The 18,589-nt window shown below is 43.3% G+C and overlaps 1 protein-coding gene and 1 pseudogene across 1 annotated transcript in view; one reads left to right on the top strand and one right to left on the bottom strand.

The window, feature by feature from the left end:
• Nucleotides 1-9,570, bottom strand: part of Slc25a26 (solute carrier family 25 member 26) — a 122,789-nt gene extending 113,219 nt beyond the window's left edge. The window contains exon 1 of the mRNA XM_059258253.1: nt 9,451-9,570. Coding sequence (XP_059114236.1) covers nt 9,451-9,483 — 33 coding nt within the window. The 5' untranslated portion in view covers nt 9,484-9,570. The remainder of the gene's footprint in view (nt 1-9,450) is intronic.
• A 1,490-nt stretch (nt 9,571-11,060) lies between these two features.
• On the top strand, nt 11,061-13,687 carry LOC131906460 (proteasome subunit alpha type-3-like; annotated as a pseudogene).
• The last annotated feature ends 4,902 nt before the right edge of the window (nt 13,688-18,589 follow it).

Raw genomic sequence — 18,589 nt, 5'->3', positions numbered from 1 at the left:
TTTTAATTAAATAATACAAGTGAATTAGTAAACGATGAAGTACATTGGCAAATGTGTTAACACTGTAATACTACATGATCAGCCTGAAAGTTAGAAATTAACCTTAAAGACTGTGACATGAATGACCTAAAAAGATGTCACCAAAGAGCTCTGAGATGTGTCGGGACAGGGCTGCAAACAGGACTAAAATGAGTGGTCGGGGCAGTGGCATGCACCTGCAGTAGCCCAGGGCGGTGGGTGGGAGGATCACTGGAAATGAAGCCACTAAGGAAGAAGAAAAGAATAGACCGGAACGTGTGGTTCTCTGTGGAGACAGGATGGACTTTAAACGTCCTAGAGGAGGCTCGCTGCCATGCTGGAACTGAGCAACGGTCAGGCATCCTTGTCACTTTTTCAAAAGGATTTTTATTCAGTTCAGCATTTTCTCAGAACACAGAACAAAATCTGATGAGGACATGTGATATTCGTCAACTCTTTAAAAACAAGCTGCATTGTAAGAATTTTCTCTTTAATCTTCGGCAAGTCCAGAGAAACACTGGCTATCTGGTGCTAAGCTTTAATCAATGAACTACTCTCCTAATGTGTGGTTACTGCGCACAAGTCGATTCTCTGACTTTGTTCATCAGCATTCTGACCTTCTGAGGATAAAATGGCCAGATGCAATCTACTCATCTAGTAAAACGGGAATCGAAAGTTACTAACTATGAGTGTGAATTTCAAGCTTCTATAACCAAAACATCATTTAATTTATGAGATTGAAAAATAGAGAATCTAAGAGTCCGTTCAGCCACAGAATATATTTAACATTTAAGCAAAACCTTTATGGAATGTGTGCAATTTCACAGGAACTTTGTGCATAATCATGAGCCAACACCAGCTGGATTATAAGAGACACTATCAGATTCTCTTGTTCTTTAAATTTGTCAAAATGTTATCACGCAACTGACTAAGCTCGAGATTTAGAGTGCCTTATGCTGAAAAGTGGCTTTATGCTGTGAGTTCAAATCAAGACAAAATGGGATGGGGGCAGAAAACTCACAAACTGTGCACAAACAACTAACCACGACCTCAAATGCTAAGTGTAAATAAAACACATGCTCTGCCTCAAGTTGGCAGCTGTAAGAAGTCCTGGCATGCCATAGGGAAATGATTGGTGTTTTAAAATTATGCAACTATTGCTTGGAAACTGCCCTACGAACTGAAAAGGTCAAGACTGTATGCTACCAAGCCTTTTTCTTCAAAGGAATCTGGCTGCACAGCAATATGAAAATTATCACCTAAAACACCTGTGTGACATAAGCAAACCCAAAACTGACCACCAGCCCAAAGGACAACTAAGCCAGCAAGACCACCAGCATGGCTTCTCAGGGAAGCCATTTATCCTGATGTGTTCAGTTGACTGCACATTCAAGGGGCCACCAACAATCTGCCAGCTATCTTCCACATCTCCAAACTGCTGTCCCTGCTTCCTATGACCCTGGTCTCCTCCTACAATGGCCACTCATCCTCCCTGAGGACTCCAGCGCCCCTGTACTAAAGACAGGCACCAGACCATTTGTTCAATATCTATCCCACTAGATTATAAAATTTGTATTTTGTTTACCAATACATCCCTAGCATCAGCACAAGAATGCACTCAACAACTACAATGAAAAGATGTTATTCATATTTTAGAAGGTACTGCACATTGCTGTGGATGAATGATTAATAAATAAAACACTGATTGGCCAGTAGCCAGGCAGGAAGTATAGGCGGGACTAGCAGAGAGGATAATTGAGAGAATAGGAAGGCGGAGAGAGAAGGAGATGTCAGCCTGTCGTCCAGGGAGCATCATGTAAAGGCAACAGGTAAAGCCATGGAACACGTGGCAACATACCGATTAACAGAAATGGGCTGAGTATAAGATTAAGAGCTAGACAATGGTAGGCCTGAGCTAACGACCGAGCAGTTTAAATAATATAAGCATCTGTATGTTTATTTTATAAGTGGGCTATGGGACTGCACATCAACCTGTAAAAAAATATACTAGATTTAAAAAGTAGCAAAAGGCAAAACCAATCAACACCTATCCTCTGAGGAAAAATAAAACTCAAATAAGCCAGTCCAGTGGTCCATTCGAGCTACTGAGAGGAAGCCCATTTCAGTTTAGAGTCAGAGGTCACTTGGAAATACTGCAAGACCCCCATCTCTAAAATAAGAAGGAAAAAAAAAAAGAAGTAAAATTACAAATGAGAACAAAATGAGAAAACACTTCCTTATCACTAAATAAAAATAACTTTGAAATTAGAAAAGATTTAAATATGAATTCTATGGACACTATTAATAGAAACAATCTACTGGAAGACAATTTGGCAAAATAAAAATTTTTAATTATTATACCTCTGACCCAGTTACTTTATTCCTCAATATTTCTTGGATAGATATAAATTCTCAAATATTCAAGAATGTTTTATTGCAGCAATAGCTGTAGCAAAAAATCAGACAGATCTCTGTGAGTTCAAGGCCAACTGGGGCTACATATGGAGACCCTGTCTCAAACTGGGGGAGAGGAGTGCGCGCACACGCACACACACACACACACACACACACACACACACACACACACACACACACGGTCTGGAGAGACAGCTGAGTTGGTAAAGGGCCTAGAAACAAGCATGAGGACCTGAACTGCAATCTCCAGCCGCCAGGTGAAAAGCTAGGTGTGGTGGGGGACGAGGCAACGCCTACTCTCCCCCATTCTAAGCTCCGAATGATAAACCAAAGTTCAATTCCTCAGAAGTTCTCCCTAGGAAATCAATGTGCAGATCAGGTTTACTTACAGAACACAGGTGAGCTCATGGGTGGGGTCACCAGAGGAGCATGGGTGACCTCAAAGCAGAAGCACTGAAAAGTCTATACTCTGCATGGATGATGACTTTCCCACGGTCCCACAGATGGAGTGCCCTCTTCTCCTACTCTTCCCCAGACAGTATCCTCTAGTCCTCCCTGGAAGCCATGAGCAATTAGGGCAGCTTGTACACAACCGGCTAGAAGGAGTGGCTAGATTCTCAGTGAGGAGCCTAGGACTTCCCACCCTGTTCCTCCTAGGAAGGAATGGCAAGAATCAAGAAGCCCAGCTGTGATGATCCTCTGCAAGCAGGCAGGGCTGAACTCATAAAGATGGCTGCAGTCTGGCTAAAAGGGCAGTGCTGTACAACACATGCACTTGTAACTCAGGCACTAGGGAGGCAGAGACAGGACCCCTGGGACTTGCTGGCTGCAAGCCTACCTGCACCCCACGTCCCAGTAAAAGATTCTGTCTCATTAGGTGGGTGTTCTAGTTTACTTCCTATTGCTGTGATCAACACCATGACCAAAAGCTACTCGGGGAGGATGTATTTGGCTTACAGGTTATAGTCTATTATTGAGGAAAGTTAGGGCTACCTGCACCCCACGTCCCAGTAAAAGATTCTGTCTCATTAGGTGGGTGTTCTAGTTTACTTCCTATTGCTGTGATCAACACCATGACCAAAAGCTACTTGGGGAGGATGTATTTGGCTTACAGGTTATAGTCTATTATTGAGGAAAGTTAGGGCAGGAGCTCAAGCAGGAATCTGCAGGCAGGAGCAGAGGCAGAAACCATGGAGAAGTGCTGCTTACTGGCTTGCTCTCCATGACTCACTCGGTTTGCTCTTTTGTACAACCCAAGAACATGTGCCCAGGAGTGGTGCCACCCACAGCGGGCTAGGCCATCTCACATCAATCATTAACTAAGAAAATGCCCCCCACCAAGACCTGCCTACAGACCAGTCTGGTGGGACATTTTCTTTTTTCTTTTGGTTTGTTTTGTTTTGAGACAGCGTTTTTTTGTTTCACTATGCAGGAATTTACAGAGATCCATCTGTCTCTGTCATCAATCAGTTCTGGCCTGGAGGCATTACCTCAGTGGAGGTTCCCTTTTCCCAGATGACCCTAGTTTATATCAAGTTGTTGACAAAATCTAGCAAGCATGGTAGGCAACTCTTGAAGAACAACATTGGAGGTTGACCTCTGGCCTACACACACACACACACACACACACACACACACACACACACACACACACACACACACAAACAGTACATGCAAACAGCAAGGCCTACTGGGCTTGTTCTCCAGCACTCAGGAGATAAAGGTAGTAAGATTCTGAGTTCCAAGCCAGGTAGGCTGCATTGCAAGCCCCTCTCCCCACCACACACACACACACACACACACACACACAGGGAGTGTGAGGCTCTGGGTTCAAGCACCAGCACCAAAAAAAAAAAAAAATTCCAAAACCAAAACCAAACCTATGCCTCTACTAGCTCTTTTGTTTTTTATTGCACACACACACACACACACACACACACACACACACACACAGGGTTTCTTTGTGTAACTTTGGAGCCTATCCTGGACCTTGCTCTGTAGACCAGGCTCGAACTCACAGAGATCCGCCTGCCTCTGCCTCCCGAGTGCTGGGATTAAAAGCGTGCGCCGCCGCCACCACCGCCTGGCTCCTCTACTAGCTCTTAAATTTATCAAGTGATACTACAATATATGCTGTCCGTTCTCACCTCTGAGTATGTGTAACTGTGTAAACCCAAGTCTGGAAGCAAACGCACAGGTGGCTAGAAGTTAAATACCTCCATGGAATGGGGTTTGGAAGTATTATTATTTGTTTTAATTGATCACAGTTTATAAGGACTATTGCAAGCCTAAGTGAGAGCCATTCAACATGAATACGCCTAGTCCTTCCAAACCTCTTCCATCCACAGGCTGCACTTGACAGGCACTAGGCGAAGAACAGGGGAGAGCATGCACTCATGGACCCAGGCTCCCTCCTCTCCACTGTACACTCCCACAAAACCTGGACCACCATCCACTCCAGCTACTATGGCTCCCAAATATGTCGAGAACTTTCTCCTGCCTCTGCTTCAGCTTAGGTTTTTCTCTCAGTCTGAAATGCCCTTTTTATCCAACTTATTCCCAGAGACCAGTTTCCCCACTGCTCCTCGCTCTCTTCTCCTCTTTCCCCCCCACAGACACACATATCCCTGCCAAAAATCCTGTCTAGTCATTTGGCAGCAACCAAATGCTACATTCCTCATAAAGTCATGCCGGACCTCCCAGTTAGAGTTAAAAGCTACCTCCTCTACCCTTCTCATAATTGTGTTCACGTTTTCCTTTGTACTAACCATGAGTGATAAAGCCAGATTCTTCAGAGTGTCAGCCAGGTCAGTGACCTTCAGCTTGCTAGACAGCTAAGCCAGCACCTCTGACACCGCAGGACTTCCCCAACACAACTGTAAGACGGTAACATTTCTTAGCATTCCCCAGTCACACTGGTTCTCGTATTCTGGGTCACTTCTCTAGAAACCTTCCATTCATCATCCCCTCCTGACAGCAGGCCTGCAGGACTCAATCTGTTCAATGAGGCTGTTCTTAAGAATGCAAAAGTAGCTGCAGAATTGGGCTTGACTATTCTTCCATTTCCTCAGAAATTCTCTCATATTAAATTAGTGCATAGGAACACAGGTTTGTTATCAGACAGAGCTAGCTCGAGCTCCACTTCTTGGGAGAGCCTCTTCTTAGAGGCCTATCTTATTTCTATTTCTTCATGTACAAAATAGGGGAAAGAGTACCTATGCTTCAAGAGTTTTGGAGAAGTAAATAACAGTAAATGGAAATTAAATAAAGTTAGGTTTGGTAGCTAGATGTCATGCCAATTGTCTAGCATGTAGAAAGGCTTGAGTTCCACTCTGAGCCACAAAAGAAGTTGGGGGAGAAAACGAAAGGGAAGAGTGGGCAAAAGAAATAAAACGAGGGAGAAAACAGCCGGAGGTGGTGGAGTGCTTGACCAGCACGAATGCAGCCCTGAGCCAACCTCCAGTACCGCAACAATACGTGAATAAAGTGTACAATTCAAGCCGGGCAAAAATAAAGTGTACAATTCAAGCCGGGTGTGTTCAATCCTAGCACTTGGGAGGCAGAGGCAGGTGGATCTCTGAGTTTGAGGCCAGCCTAGTCTACAAAGTGAGTTCCAAGACAGCCAGGGCTATGCAGAGAAACCCTATCTTGAAAACCCAAAAGAGTTTACAACTCAGTAGTTTTTTTTAAAAAAGGAAAAAAATAAAATACAATTAAAATGAATCTGTTTTAGTAATATCTGTGTGTAGTGTGCATTTGCACTTGCATGTGTGTGTGGTGTGTGTGTCTGGGGAGGTAGTTTACAGGTGTATGAAAGCCCAATCTTGAGTCAGAAGTCGTCTTCATTATCTCTCCACTTTATTCACTGAGGCAGGGTCCCTCAGCTGAACATGGAGATCAAAAGGCTAGTCTAGCTAGCCAGCTTGCTGCAGAGATCCCTTGTCTCCACCCGACCCCTGGAATTACACATGAGTCACCACACCCACCCAGCATTTCCGAAGGTTCTGGGAGCTAAACTCAGGTCCTCACACACTGCAGGTGCTTTAACTGCTGAGCTATCACCCCAACCCTAAATGAAGCCCATATATTTAGAATGCCTGGCCCAGAACCCATTATCAATACAAGTGGGCTATTAGTTTTACAGTTGGGTCTATCAATATATATGAGCAATTATTTTGGAACTGTGTTGTTACTGATAGCATTCAAAGTTTACCAAAGCCAATATTGTTATATCAATATTAAAAATCATGTAAAAACTAAGGAGTCCTCTGCCAAAGAATGAAGATTACATCAAATATTAAACTCAATTAATAAAATCACATATTAAAATCTCTAAATTCATGTCCTACATTATTAATAGTGACTTCAAATGTCTCCTCAGTCTTCACTCAGCTCTCTACAGCCTTATTTTTAATTTACTGTCTGCCTCCTCCTAGGCCATTAGTCTCTGAGGGGAGGGACAATACTGCTCTAACAGAAGATACCTGGCTTGTGAAGGTGGGATAGCTATTAAGTGTACCGTTTTCCTCTTATCTGACATTTCATCTTTTTACTCAAATTTTGTTTGTATAATAAAAACTTAAAGTAGCAATTGGCAAGTAGTGTTAAGAGTTTGGAAGTGGAAACAAAACTCATAACAAATCATCCACAACTAAATTACCAAACACTAAAACTTCCCAAGTACCCCTCTCTCACCTAAAATAAAAACATGAGGGAGGAAAGACAGTCTTGGTAGTCTCATAAACTGCAATAAGAGGGGAAAAAACTGTTCTTCAGCTGGCATGAATGAGAACCAACTTTTTGGAACTGCTGCCCACATACCCCACTTTGAACCTCTACCAAACAATAAAAAAGGCTATACTTTCCTATATGTTCAGTTTATTACGATTTTTTTTTTATTTACCTGTGTGTATGGCTGTTTTGCCTGTGTGTATAAATGTCTGTGCACCAACATTCATGCCTGGTGCCCAGAGGCCAGAAGAAAGCGTAAGACCTGCTGGAACTGCCGTTCCAGATGGTTGTGATCCCCACGTGGTTGCTGGGGACCAAACCCAGCAAGTGCTCTTAACTGCAAAACCATCTCTAGTTCCTCTGTATGTTCATTTTTAAACCATCCTTCTTTTGATAACTCTAGCACTCGCCTGTTTTGAAAAGCACTACTGTTGTTGATCTGAGCTTTCAGGAAGTGGTTAAGAACACAGACTCCACCACTGAACAACCTAGATTGGAGCCTGAGCAACAAGCTAGAGTCGTCTGGGAAAGGGGAACCTCACTTGAGAAAATGCCTCCCTCAAGCTGGCCTGTGAGCAAGTCTGTGGGGCAATTTTTTTATTAATGGTTAAAATGGGAGAGCCCAGCCCACTGAGGATGGTGCCACCCCTAGGCAGGTGGCCCTGGGTGGTATAAGAAAGCAGGGCAACCATTTCCTATGGTTGACGCCTTGCTCACCCTTGATGCAGCGGGGAGAGGCTGGGTCCTGCCTCAACTGAATGTACCAGGCTTTGTTGACTCCCCATGGGAGGTCTTACCCTTTTGGAGGAGGGGATGGGGTTGGGTCAGGGGTAGGGGGAGTGAGGCTGGGGGGAAGTGGGAGGAGGGATGAGAGGGGGATCTGTGGTTGGTATGTAAAGTGAATAAAAATATAAATTTCATATATATATATGAAAGTAGGTCAACAAGTCTGTAAGCATCATTCCTCCACAGCCTCTGTTTCAGTTCCTGTCTTTGCTTCCTGCAAAGATGTCCAGACTGTGATCAGGGCCTGTAAGCCATACAAACCCTTCCGAAGTTGGTTTTGGTCAGTGTTTATCACAGCACAAAGCAAACTAGAAGACTGGGGTAATTCTTCGGTTGTGAGAACTAAACTGAACAACACGTAAAGTACATACACCATTTCCAAGAACCATAATGTTAACTAGCAAAACCACTACTGCTGCCCCACCCACTGACAGAGAAAGCTCCCTGAAGTGAAATATTCCTTTATATCTCAGTAGCCTGGCTTACACAAGTTTCAACAAACCTAAACTTAAAACCATGACCCCCTAAATCTGGCTAAGCCACCCCTCTCTTTCACCTACTCCCGTAATAGCCTGAACTCTGCCCACCTGTCATTTACCCCAACACGCACTTCAGCACCTGACCCCTCGTGGGGAGGTTTCTCTTGTTCAACACTGTGTCTCCAAGCCCTTCATCCAGATCATTAGCTAATTCTGTGAACAATGCCGCTGGGCTTCTATTTGCTCATTGCAGGGGCATTTTAAAAATCAAGGCATTCCGTGTCTGCACCTGTACACTTCTCCACAACCAAATCAAAATCAACCCATCTTCTGTCTTGCATCTGGTGAGTCTAATATCCCCGGCTAGACCTGCTGTGTAACAGGTTCCTCAAACACTGGTTCTTATACTTCCACGGAATTAAACAATAAACATTCTATCGACTCCACAACTATTTATGCTCAGTACTTCTTCAAAGCTTAAACTTGGAGCAAAATAAGCAGATTACTATTAACTAAATACATGTGTAGATACAACAAAAAGACAAGTTAGTGTCTTGGACGGAAGGGTCATGAGTGTTTTCCTTAATAGTGTTTCTTTCCATGTTTTCTTTAATTCCCAAGTTCAGAGAAAATGTGATGTATAAGGGAAGCTGTTTTGCCTTGAGTAAAGACAATGAAAGGCCTGGCAGGCAGAGGTAGGCAGATCTCTGAGTTCGAGGCCAGCCTGGTCTACGGAGCGAGTTCAAGGACAGCCAGCTACACAGACGAACTCTGTCTCGAAAAACCAAAAGAAGAAGAAGACAATTAGGTCAGGCATTCCTGTCTTCTCTGAAATCCCTGCTGGACCCACCTGGCCTTGAAAGCATGCTCCCTGCACGCCCCCAGACTTGCTCCAAGACCTAGCTGCCCGTGACCCGAGGACAGACCACTGCGCAAACCCGGAAGAAGGCGCGCGTGCAGAGAAGCTGCCAAGGCTCCCGTGCAGCCTGCACCCAGCAACTCACCCCTGCCCCGCACTCACCACCAGCGACGCCATGAAGCCGGGCGCGTCCATGGCCCCGGCGACTCCGGCAAGGGTAAGATTAGAGGTGGAGCAGAAGCAGGTGGTGAACCAAAGAGCTGGGCGCCGCCATGTTTGGGGCGGGGTATGAAGCAACTACTTCCGGGGCAGGTCTCGCGACGTCACGCCATAACAACCGCACGTGCATCACCTGGTACTTGGCAAGGAGCCCTTTCCGGGAGGCGGGGAGGCGGGGAGGCGGGGGTTTGGGGTGTCTCAGACACCTGCATGCCGCTCTCCGGCAGCCTGGACTTGCACAAGCCGGTGACCCGGCTGCCATCTACGGGAAGAGCCCGGAGGAGAGCCCAGAGAAGTGTGCCTGGCTGGAGGAATGACTGGGCCCCGGCCGGCCGCACTGCCTGTACCTGAAGGCTAGCTGTGGTTTCCTACTCTAAATCCAAATCGGTTATTCCTTCGCTTTCTTTATCTGTGCAAGTTTCTGTCTGGATTTCTGTTAATCCATTATCAGAAAAATTACCTAACAAAAATACGTTTCCTTTACCAAAGAAAGTCGCATACTCCATTTCTACTGAGATTTATTTCCCTTTAAATTAATTTACTTATTCAAGTAGCAGAGTGTTTACTAGAGGCGAGAAAGGGAAGAAGGGTGGAGGTAGCTACTATCAAAATACAATTAGATAGGGCCAATGAGATCGCTTAGAAGGTCTCTTAGGGTTGGTTTTGTTTTTTTGTTTGGTTTTTTTTTTTTTTTTTTTTTTATTGCTGTAAAGAGAGAGACCATGACCACGGAATCGCTTATAAGGAAAACATTTAATTGGGTGGCTCGCTTTCAGTTCAGAGATTCAGAACATTGTCATCTTGGTGGAGAACTTGGCGGCATGTAGGCAGAGGTGATGCATCTTGGTTTGCAGGGAACAGGAAGTCGACTGCCACACCTGAGTGAAGCTTGAGTAAAAGAGACCTCAAAGCCCACTCCCACAGTGACAAAACAACTCATGTACTGTCTTGCTGAACTTACTTTAATATTATACAACTGCTACAAAGTACAATTGTCACCCTAAAAGACTAACATAGTGCATCCAAAACTTTTACACTATCATTAGGAGCTTTCGATAAACACGGAAAATGGAAATACCCAAATGTCTACCAACTAATGAATGGATGGACATATTGTACTGCATACTTACAATAAAAAGTAACCTGGGGGCTAGTGAGAAGGCTTAGTGTGTAAGACCACTTGCAAGCATGAGGACCTGAGTTTGAATCCTCAGCAATCACATAAGAAAGCAAGGCATGGCTGAATGTGCCTGTAACCCCAGCACTGGGAACAGAGGCAGGTGAACCCCGAGAGCTTGCTTATCAGGCTCCAGCCAAAAATATGACAAGACTCAGGTTCAGTGAGAGACCCTCACTCAAGTGAAGAAGGCAGACAGTGCCTGATAGTACAGGACACCCAGTGCCTCCTCTGGCCTCCCCAAGAGAGTACATGGGCATGAACATCCTCACACACATGTGCACATACATCACACACACACACACACACACACACACACACACACACACACACGCTACACACACAGCAAATAATAAATGCACAGATAAACATTTTAAGTAAATTAATGATGCCTACAACATGGGTTAGCCTCAAAGCACTGTAGTAAGTGAAAAATAAATAAACCCTTAGGGGATTCACACTTTGCAATTTTACTAATGTCAAACTCTAGAAAAGATAAAAAGTGTGTGAGTGTGTGTGTGTAGACACACGTGAGTGCATATGTTCCACAGCATGAGTTTAGGTTCTCTGAAAGAGCAGCCAGCACTTTTTAACTGCTGAGTCACTTATTTTTATTTAAAAAAAAAAAAAGTAACATGTTGATCAACATGCTGGAATGGCATTCACAGGCTCACTGGCAGATGCTCATTCATTAGCAGACATAACAAAAGCAGAAGTTTCCAACTGTAGGTCTGACTTTGGCTGTAACATTCCCCTAAAACATCTTGCAGGGCAGTCGTGTATAAACATGCTTGTCCACATATACGCTTGTACATGCTACAGCGCTCTTAGACCTTTGGGCTGCAGTCTTGTGTTGGGGTCTTACAGGGTGAATGATTGTGCACAGCTCTGTGTCACTGACCCATCAGGTGGTTCATATGGTTACTGGGGCTGTGCCAGTGGAAAATCCAGGCAGGCTGCAAAGACAGAAATAGAAAAGCTTTAGCTGAAAGGAATGACCTGCCATCATTAAAAGTTAAAGAAGTTGCAAGAATAATTTATATCGTACATAATGAATTGAGGATAAAGCTTTTGAGCTAGAGCTCAGCTGGGTGGGTGACATGAATTGTTGCAAAAGGCATGAAATGTTCCAAAAGATATAAGGGAGGAAGCAGAGAAATGTGCTAAGGAAACTTGAAGGAAGAAGATGAACCAGGTGATGGGTGTGTAACATTTGTGCAGTCTACTCTGTTTTACATTTCTGTGATGGGTCCGTGTGGCTATTCAGTGCTGTGAGCTGTATATATACACCTACTCAGCAGTTTTCACTAAGCTTTTGTCTTACAAACAAACAAAATTAAAGAGAAGGGAAAGAAGGAAAGAAGAGAGGGTCTGTGAATTATTTTAAACCAGAGAACACATGCAGTATATATAGTAATCTCATTCAAGATTTAATATGTAAACAGGAGCTAGAGATGGCCCATCAACACCCATAGAGTCTCACCAACATGACTGCCTCTGCATGGGCTGAACAATGTAATGATAGATATGTCAAAGTGGACAGAGAAAAGTCCACAAGGCCAGAACCCTACACAAAGAACTACAGGCAGCTAAGGAATGCTGAGAGTGGGAGAAACAGCCTTCCCCGGGGAGGAGCACACAATTGGTTATCCAAGACCAAATAATCAGCCCTGAGAACATACAGACTGAGCAGCTTTAATTTATGTACATGTACATACATATATTATGTAATGACAATTAATGAAAAGAGAGGCCATGAATTTGAAAGAGCAATGAGGAGTATATGGAAGGATTTTCAGAGAGGAAAGGGAAGGAGTAAATGATGTAATTATATTGTAATCTCAAAAAATAAAAGAAATAATTTTTAAAACTTGCATGCTATTCTTTTAGAAGACTCCAGCTGAGTGCACAGCACCCATGTCAAGTGGTGCACAATGGCCTGTAACTCCAACCCCAAGGACTCTGACACCCTCTTCTGGTCTCCTGAAGCACCACACACATGTGACATGCACTCAAATACATGTACACACATACACATAAAAAATCAATATGTTTAAATGTTAATGTGTAAAAAGCTCCCACAAAGCAATAAAAGAAAGATGAATATTGTAGTGGTCACTTTTTTGTTGTTGTGATAAAATAGCATGACCAAAGGCAGCCTAAGGAAGTGAGAGTGTATTGGGGCTTACAGTTCCAGAGAGACTATGTCATGGCAGGAGGAGACATGAGAGCAAGATGCATGCAGGTGCCAGGAACAGGAAGCTGAGAGACCACTTCTTGAACTGTAAATACTAAAGAGAGAGAACTAGAAGTCGGGCAAGGTTATCAACTCTCAAAGCCCACCCCAAGTGACATACTTCCTCCAGCAAGGTGGCACCTCCCAAAGGTTCCATAACATCCTCCAAGCTGGGGACCAAGTGTTCAGCTACCTGAGCCTGTGGGGAATACTGGTCATGTAAATCACCATGAATATCAACAGGAAAAAAATTGCAGAGGCTGCAAAAGAAAAAATACAGATAGCTAATGAACATATGGAAAGTACTGTAAATTCAGTAACAGCGAAGTAAAAATTAACACAATAATAAAGCATATATTTAGCTTACCAAGTGGGTAAAGGCTTTCCTGAGGGACAATGGGGAGCACTACAGCAAGATACATCATAACCCTTAAGACCTACTTTGTCTTCAACTGCCCTGTTTTCATTGTGCTCTGAGGAACTGTTTCAGACAAGCCACTGAAATATGATAGGATGTTCAGTTCACTGTTCATTACAGAAACTAAGATTTTCGCCTGGTGGTACTAGGACTGAACCCAGGGCCTCACACACAGCAGCTACATTCCATCACTGATTTTAGCTATCTGCAGCCCTATTCTCACTTCTTATTCTTAGGTCTCACCAAGTTGCCCAGACGGACTCCAATTTTCTCTGTCGCCTCCACAGGTCTCATCTTCATACCTCAGTTGGGAGTAGAAGCCCAAGTCAACAAGCCCAGATGGAAATAAGAGTTTATATAGTAAGACATAGTCGCTGGTATCTGGTTGATATAGTTTGGTTGTACCATAATAAATAGCTATTTAAATCCATTAGGTTGAAGATTTTTTCAAGATGGAGAATAATGGAAAGCACAGAAGCACTTCCCTGGGGTGTGGGCATGTGCTTGAGACTGGCCACCAAGAACTCATCTGGCTTACAATCAGAACTGGCCAATAGAGGAGAGAAATCGGAGGGCAGGAGAGTGGAGAGTGTAACAGGGCCCCAGACCTTAGCACAACTGACTCCATGGAAGTACCAACCGGGCTGTAAAATTCAGCAAGTAGACAGCATCACTTGCCAAAAATGAAAACAAATGGACCTACCTAATCCATCAAAGTCCATACTTATGGGAAAGAATCTAAATGTACTAACCTTGCTTTGTTTACCTTCTGTAGTTCTGCTTCTGGCTAACTGTACTTGTTAAATGAAGTATGTCAACCCAGGACATGGTTTTTGTACTTGGAAGCTCACCCTGAGAAAGGCTTAGGGCTACACTGGGATCCCGAACACCCAGTGTGGTTGCCGGCTGGCTAAGAAGAACTCTCTACTGGCTTAAAGCCGTATCCCAGCAGTCTTCTCTGGGAGGGAAGTCCAGGTTTCTTTCTCTGCCCCAGGCCGGTCCCCAATTCTAACAGTGTGGTTTCCCTCCACAGTGTCCCACTCTCCTCTCTGTATCTTCTGCTAACACAATCCTTTTAGTTCTAGAAATGTCCACATTTCTTCTCCATGACAAGGAGACTCCCTTTTCATTTTTAAAATCAAATTTTCTTAACCCTGAGTGTATTTGCCTCCAAAATACTAGTTGCATGTTTTCTGGTTACTGCTAAAACTCTAACTGACAAAATCAAATTAGTTTGATTTTTATAAACTTTACATGTTACTTCATACTACTTAGCATTTTCAGGCATCTCTGAACTGCTATGTTCTATGTGAGAGCCAAAGTTATGTTTTAGGTTTTGTTTTGTTTGTTTGTTTGACAGGGTTTTTCTTTGTAGCTTTGGATGTCTTGGAACTCACTCTGTAGAGCAAACTGACCTCAAACTCACAGAGATCTGCCTGCCTCTGCCTCTGGAGTGCTGGGATTAATAGCATGCACCTGTAGTCAACTTTTTCCATCATGCCTAGCCAGCAGCCAAATAACCACATGGAGACTCCTTATTATGAAAGCTTGGCCTATAGTTTAGGCTTGTTTCTAACTAGCTCTTATAACTTAAATTAACCCATATTTTTATTAATCTATGTTCAACCATGTGGCTTTTACCTCTATCCCATTTTTTGTGTCTGACTTGTTCCACACCTGGCTGGCTTTTGTGCCCTTCTTCCCCGCATCCTCTCTGTCTAGCTATTGGCCATTTAACTTTTTATTAAACCAGTCAGAGTGACACATATTCACAGTGTACAAAAAGATTATTCCACAACATGCACCACCACAGCCTGACTATGTTTTAAGTTTTAATTACTGTGCCTAAGAGATCCATAAAACAAAAATTCCTCTAACCTGTGAGCACCTTGCCCAAGGACAGATACTTCCCAAGATGCCAGAGGCTGTTAGTCATATAAAATAACAATCCAGGACCCTTCTCCACCAGAGGCCACCCCAGCTGCTAGAACTCCAGATAAGCTGCCTTTCTGCAGACCCCCCCCCACCTGTCAATTCCCACCCATTCACCCCCAGTCTTTCTTCCCCTCCTTGTCACCATATCTTGGCCCCCCAACTCCAGCTGCAGCACCTGGCACCCTAATCAACCAGAAGCTATACCAGCCATCAAAACTCCAGGTAAGCCAACCCCAGGGACTCCCTCATTCTCTCGGTTCTGCCCATACTATCCCCAATGCCCCAACCCCTCCTGATTGCTGTGTCCAAATCACTCAACTTGGGCAGAAACCCCCTGCTCAACCAGAGACCAACCTGACCACCAGAAGTCCAATTCCCAGCTTGGATGGAGACCTGCTCAACTACAGGCCACACTGGCCAGAAGACGAGAGAGGAAACAGAAACTAAGGAACAAAACACCCATCCAACATAGACTAACTCAGAAATGAGCACCTAGACCTACAATCACCCCAAACCCAGAAGCCTAGATGACAGCAGAAGAACACAGTAACAGTCAGGACAATATGTCACCACCAGAGCCCAGCTATCCTACTACAGCAAGCCCTGAGTATTTCAACATGGCTGAAGCACAAGAAAAAAACTTTAAAACCCATTTTATGAAGATGATAGAGGTCCTTAAAGAGGAAGTAAACAAATCCCTTAAAGAAATCAAGAAAAAGACAAACAAAAGAAAATGGAAGAAATTAATAAATCCCTTAAAGAAAGACAAGGAAGCCAAGAAAAAACAAACCTACAGTTGAAGAAAACAAACTGTTCAAGACCTGAAAATGGAAATAGAAGCAATAAAGAAAACACAAACTGAGGGAATTCTGGAAATGAACAATCTAGGTAAGCAAATAGGAGCTGCAGACACAAGCATCACCAATAGAATATGTTGAAGTATACTGCACTTAAGGTTGTGGTCCACCACATCCGGATAGCTCTCTGAGCTCAGCAACAAATGGAGGACTCCCTTTCCAGCAGGGCTCCCTCCCTACCTGGATAGTGTCTCTACGCCTGGAGGCCTGACCTTATTTGGAAGCTGTCCCTGAGCTACAGAGCCAGACTTATCTCAAGTTTTTCATTTAACACAAGTCCTTACAGATCTGGCCCCCACCCCTGCCCATATGATAATTAAGTATTGTGCTCCAACTGCATGGTAGGACCATGTTGCCAAATGTAAATTAGGTGATGCCTCAGCTGCTGTCTCCAGATGCAAGAGCACCCATGTTTGTAAAAGAAACATCACTAAAGCTTAAATCACACATTGATCCTCAAACATTGAGCCTTTATTACCCCACTCTCACCAATAGACACGGCTCCCAGCCAAAAACTAAACAGAGAAATACTGAAGCTAACATGTTATAAACCAAACAGATCTAACATAGCTACAGAACATTTCACCAAACTAAAAAGAATATACTTTCTACTCAGCCCCTCATGGAATTTTCTCCAAAAGTGAACATATACTCAGTCACAAAGCAAGTCTTAACAGATACAAGAAAATTGAAATAATTCCCTGTATCCCATCAGACCACCACCAACAGAAACAACAGAAAGCCTACAAACTCATGGAAACTGAACAACTCTCCACTGAATGAAAACTGGGTCAAGACAGAAATAAAGAAACTAAAGACTTTCTAGAATTCATTGAAAATGAATACACAACATACCCAAACTTATGAGTCCCAATGAAAGCAGTGCTAAGAGGAAAGTTCATAGCAGTAAGTGCACACATTTAAAAAAAAAAAATGGAGAGACCTCAAACTAGCAACTTAACAGCACACCTGAAAGCTCTAGAAGAAAAAGAGGTAAGTAAACACTCATAAGAGGAGTAGACGGCGGGAAATAAACAGAGGGCTGAAATGGATAAAGTAGAAACAAAGAGAACAAGACAAGGAATCAATGAAACAAAGATAAAAATCAAGAAGATAGACAAATCCTTACCCCAAATAACTAAAAGACACGAAGAGAATACCCAAATTAACAAAATCAGAAACAAAAAGAGAATCATAAAAACAGACGCTGAAGAAATCCAAAGAATCATTAGGTATACTTTAAAATTTTCCACAAAATTGGAAAATCTAAAAAAAATGGATAATTTTCTCAATAGATATCATTTACCAAAGTTAAATCAAGATCAGGTAAAAAATTTAAATAAAAGCAGTTATTAAAAGTCTCTCAACCAAAAGAAGCCCAGGGCCAGATGCTTTTAGCATAGAATTCTATCGACTTTCAAGGAAGAGCTAACACCAAAACTCCTCAAATTATTCCACAAAATAGAAACAGAAGGAACATTGCCAAAATCATTTTATGAGGTCACAGTCACTCTAATACCCAAACCACACAAAGATTCAACAAAGAGAATTACAGGCCAATTTCCCTTATGAACATAGATGCAAAAATAATAAAGTACTTGCAAACCAAATCCAAGAACACATCAAAAAGATCATACACTAAGATCAAGTAGGCTTCATCCCAGAGATGCAGGGATGGTTCAATATATGAAAATCGGGGAATGTAATCCACCATGCAAACAAACTGAAAGAAAAAAAAAATGATCGTCTCATTAGATGCTGAAAAAGCCTTTGACAAAATCCAATACCCATTTATGATAAAAGTCTTGGAAAGAATAAGAATATACAGAACATACCTCAACATAATAAAGGAAATTTACAGCAAGCCTGTAGCCAACATTAAATTAAATGGAGAGAAACTCAAAGCAGTTCCACTAAAAGCAGGAACAAGACAAGGCTGTCCATTCTCTCCATATCTATTCACTATAATACTTGAAATTCTAGCTAGAGCAATAAGACAACTGAAGGAGATCAAGGGGATACAAGTGGAAAAGGAAGAAATGTATTGCTATTCACAGATGAATGGACCTGGGCAGAACCATCATCCTGTCCTGTATTTCCTTAAAGCTTACTTCAAATTTGGCTCAAAATTGTGTCAGTGGTCTTATTAGCGTGCACAATATTTTGGGGAACACAATACCACCACATCTCCCCTTCCCTCTTCCCGTTCCCCAACCTTCCCCCACCAAGCAACCCCCCATTCCCACCTCCCCCAAGTCAAAGTCTCCCATGAGGAGTCAGCAGAGCCTGGCACACTCAGCTGAGGCAGGTCCAAGGCCCTCCCCCCTGCACCAGGGCTGCACAAGGTGTCACACCCTAGGCACTGGGCTCCAAAAAGCCTGTCCATAGACCAGGGACAGATCCCAATCCCCCTGCCTGGGGGCCCCCCAAACAGTTCAAGCAATACAACTGTCTCAAGT

This window comes from Peromyscus eremicus, chromosome 3, assembly GCF_949786415.1.
Source record: "Peromyscus eremicus chromosome 3, PerEre_H2_v1, whole genome shotgun sequence".
NCBI classification, from domain to species: Eukaryota; Metazoa; Chordata; class Mammalia; order Rodentia; family Cricetidae; genus Peromyscus; species Peromyscus eremicus.
This window is presented reverse-complemented; position numbering and strand designations above follow the sequence as displayed.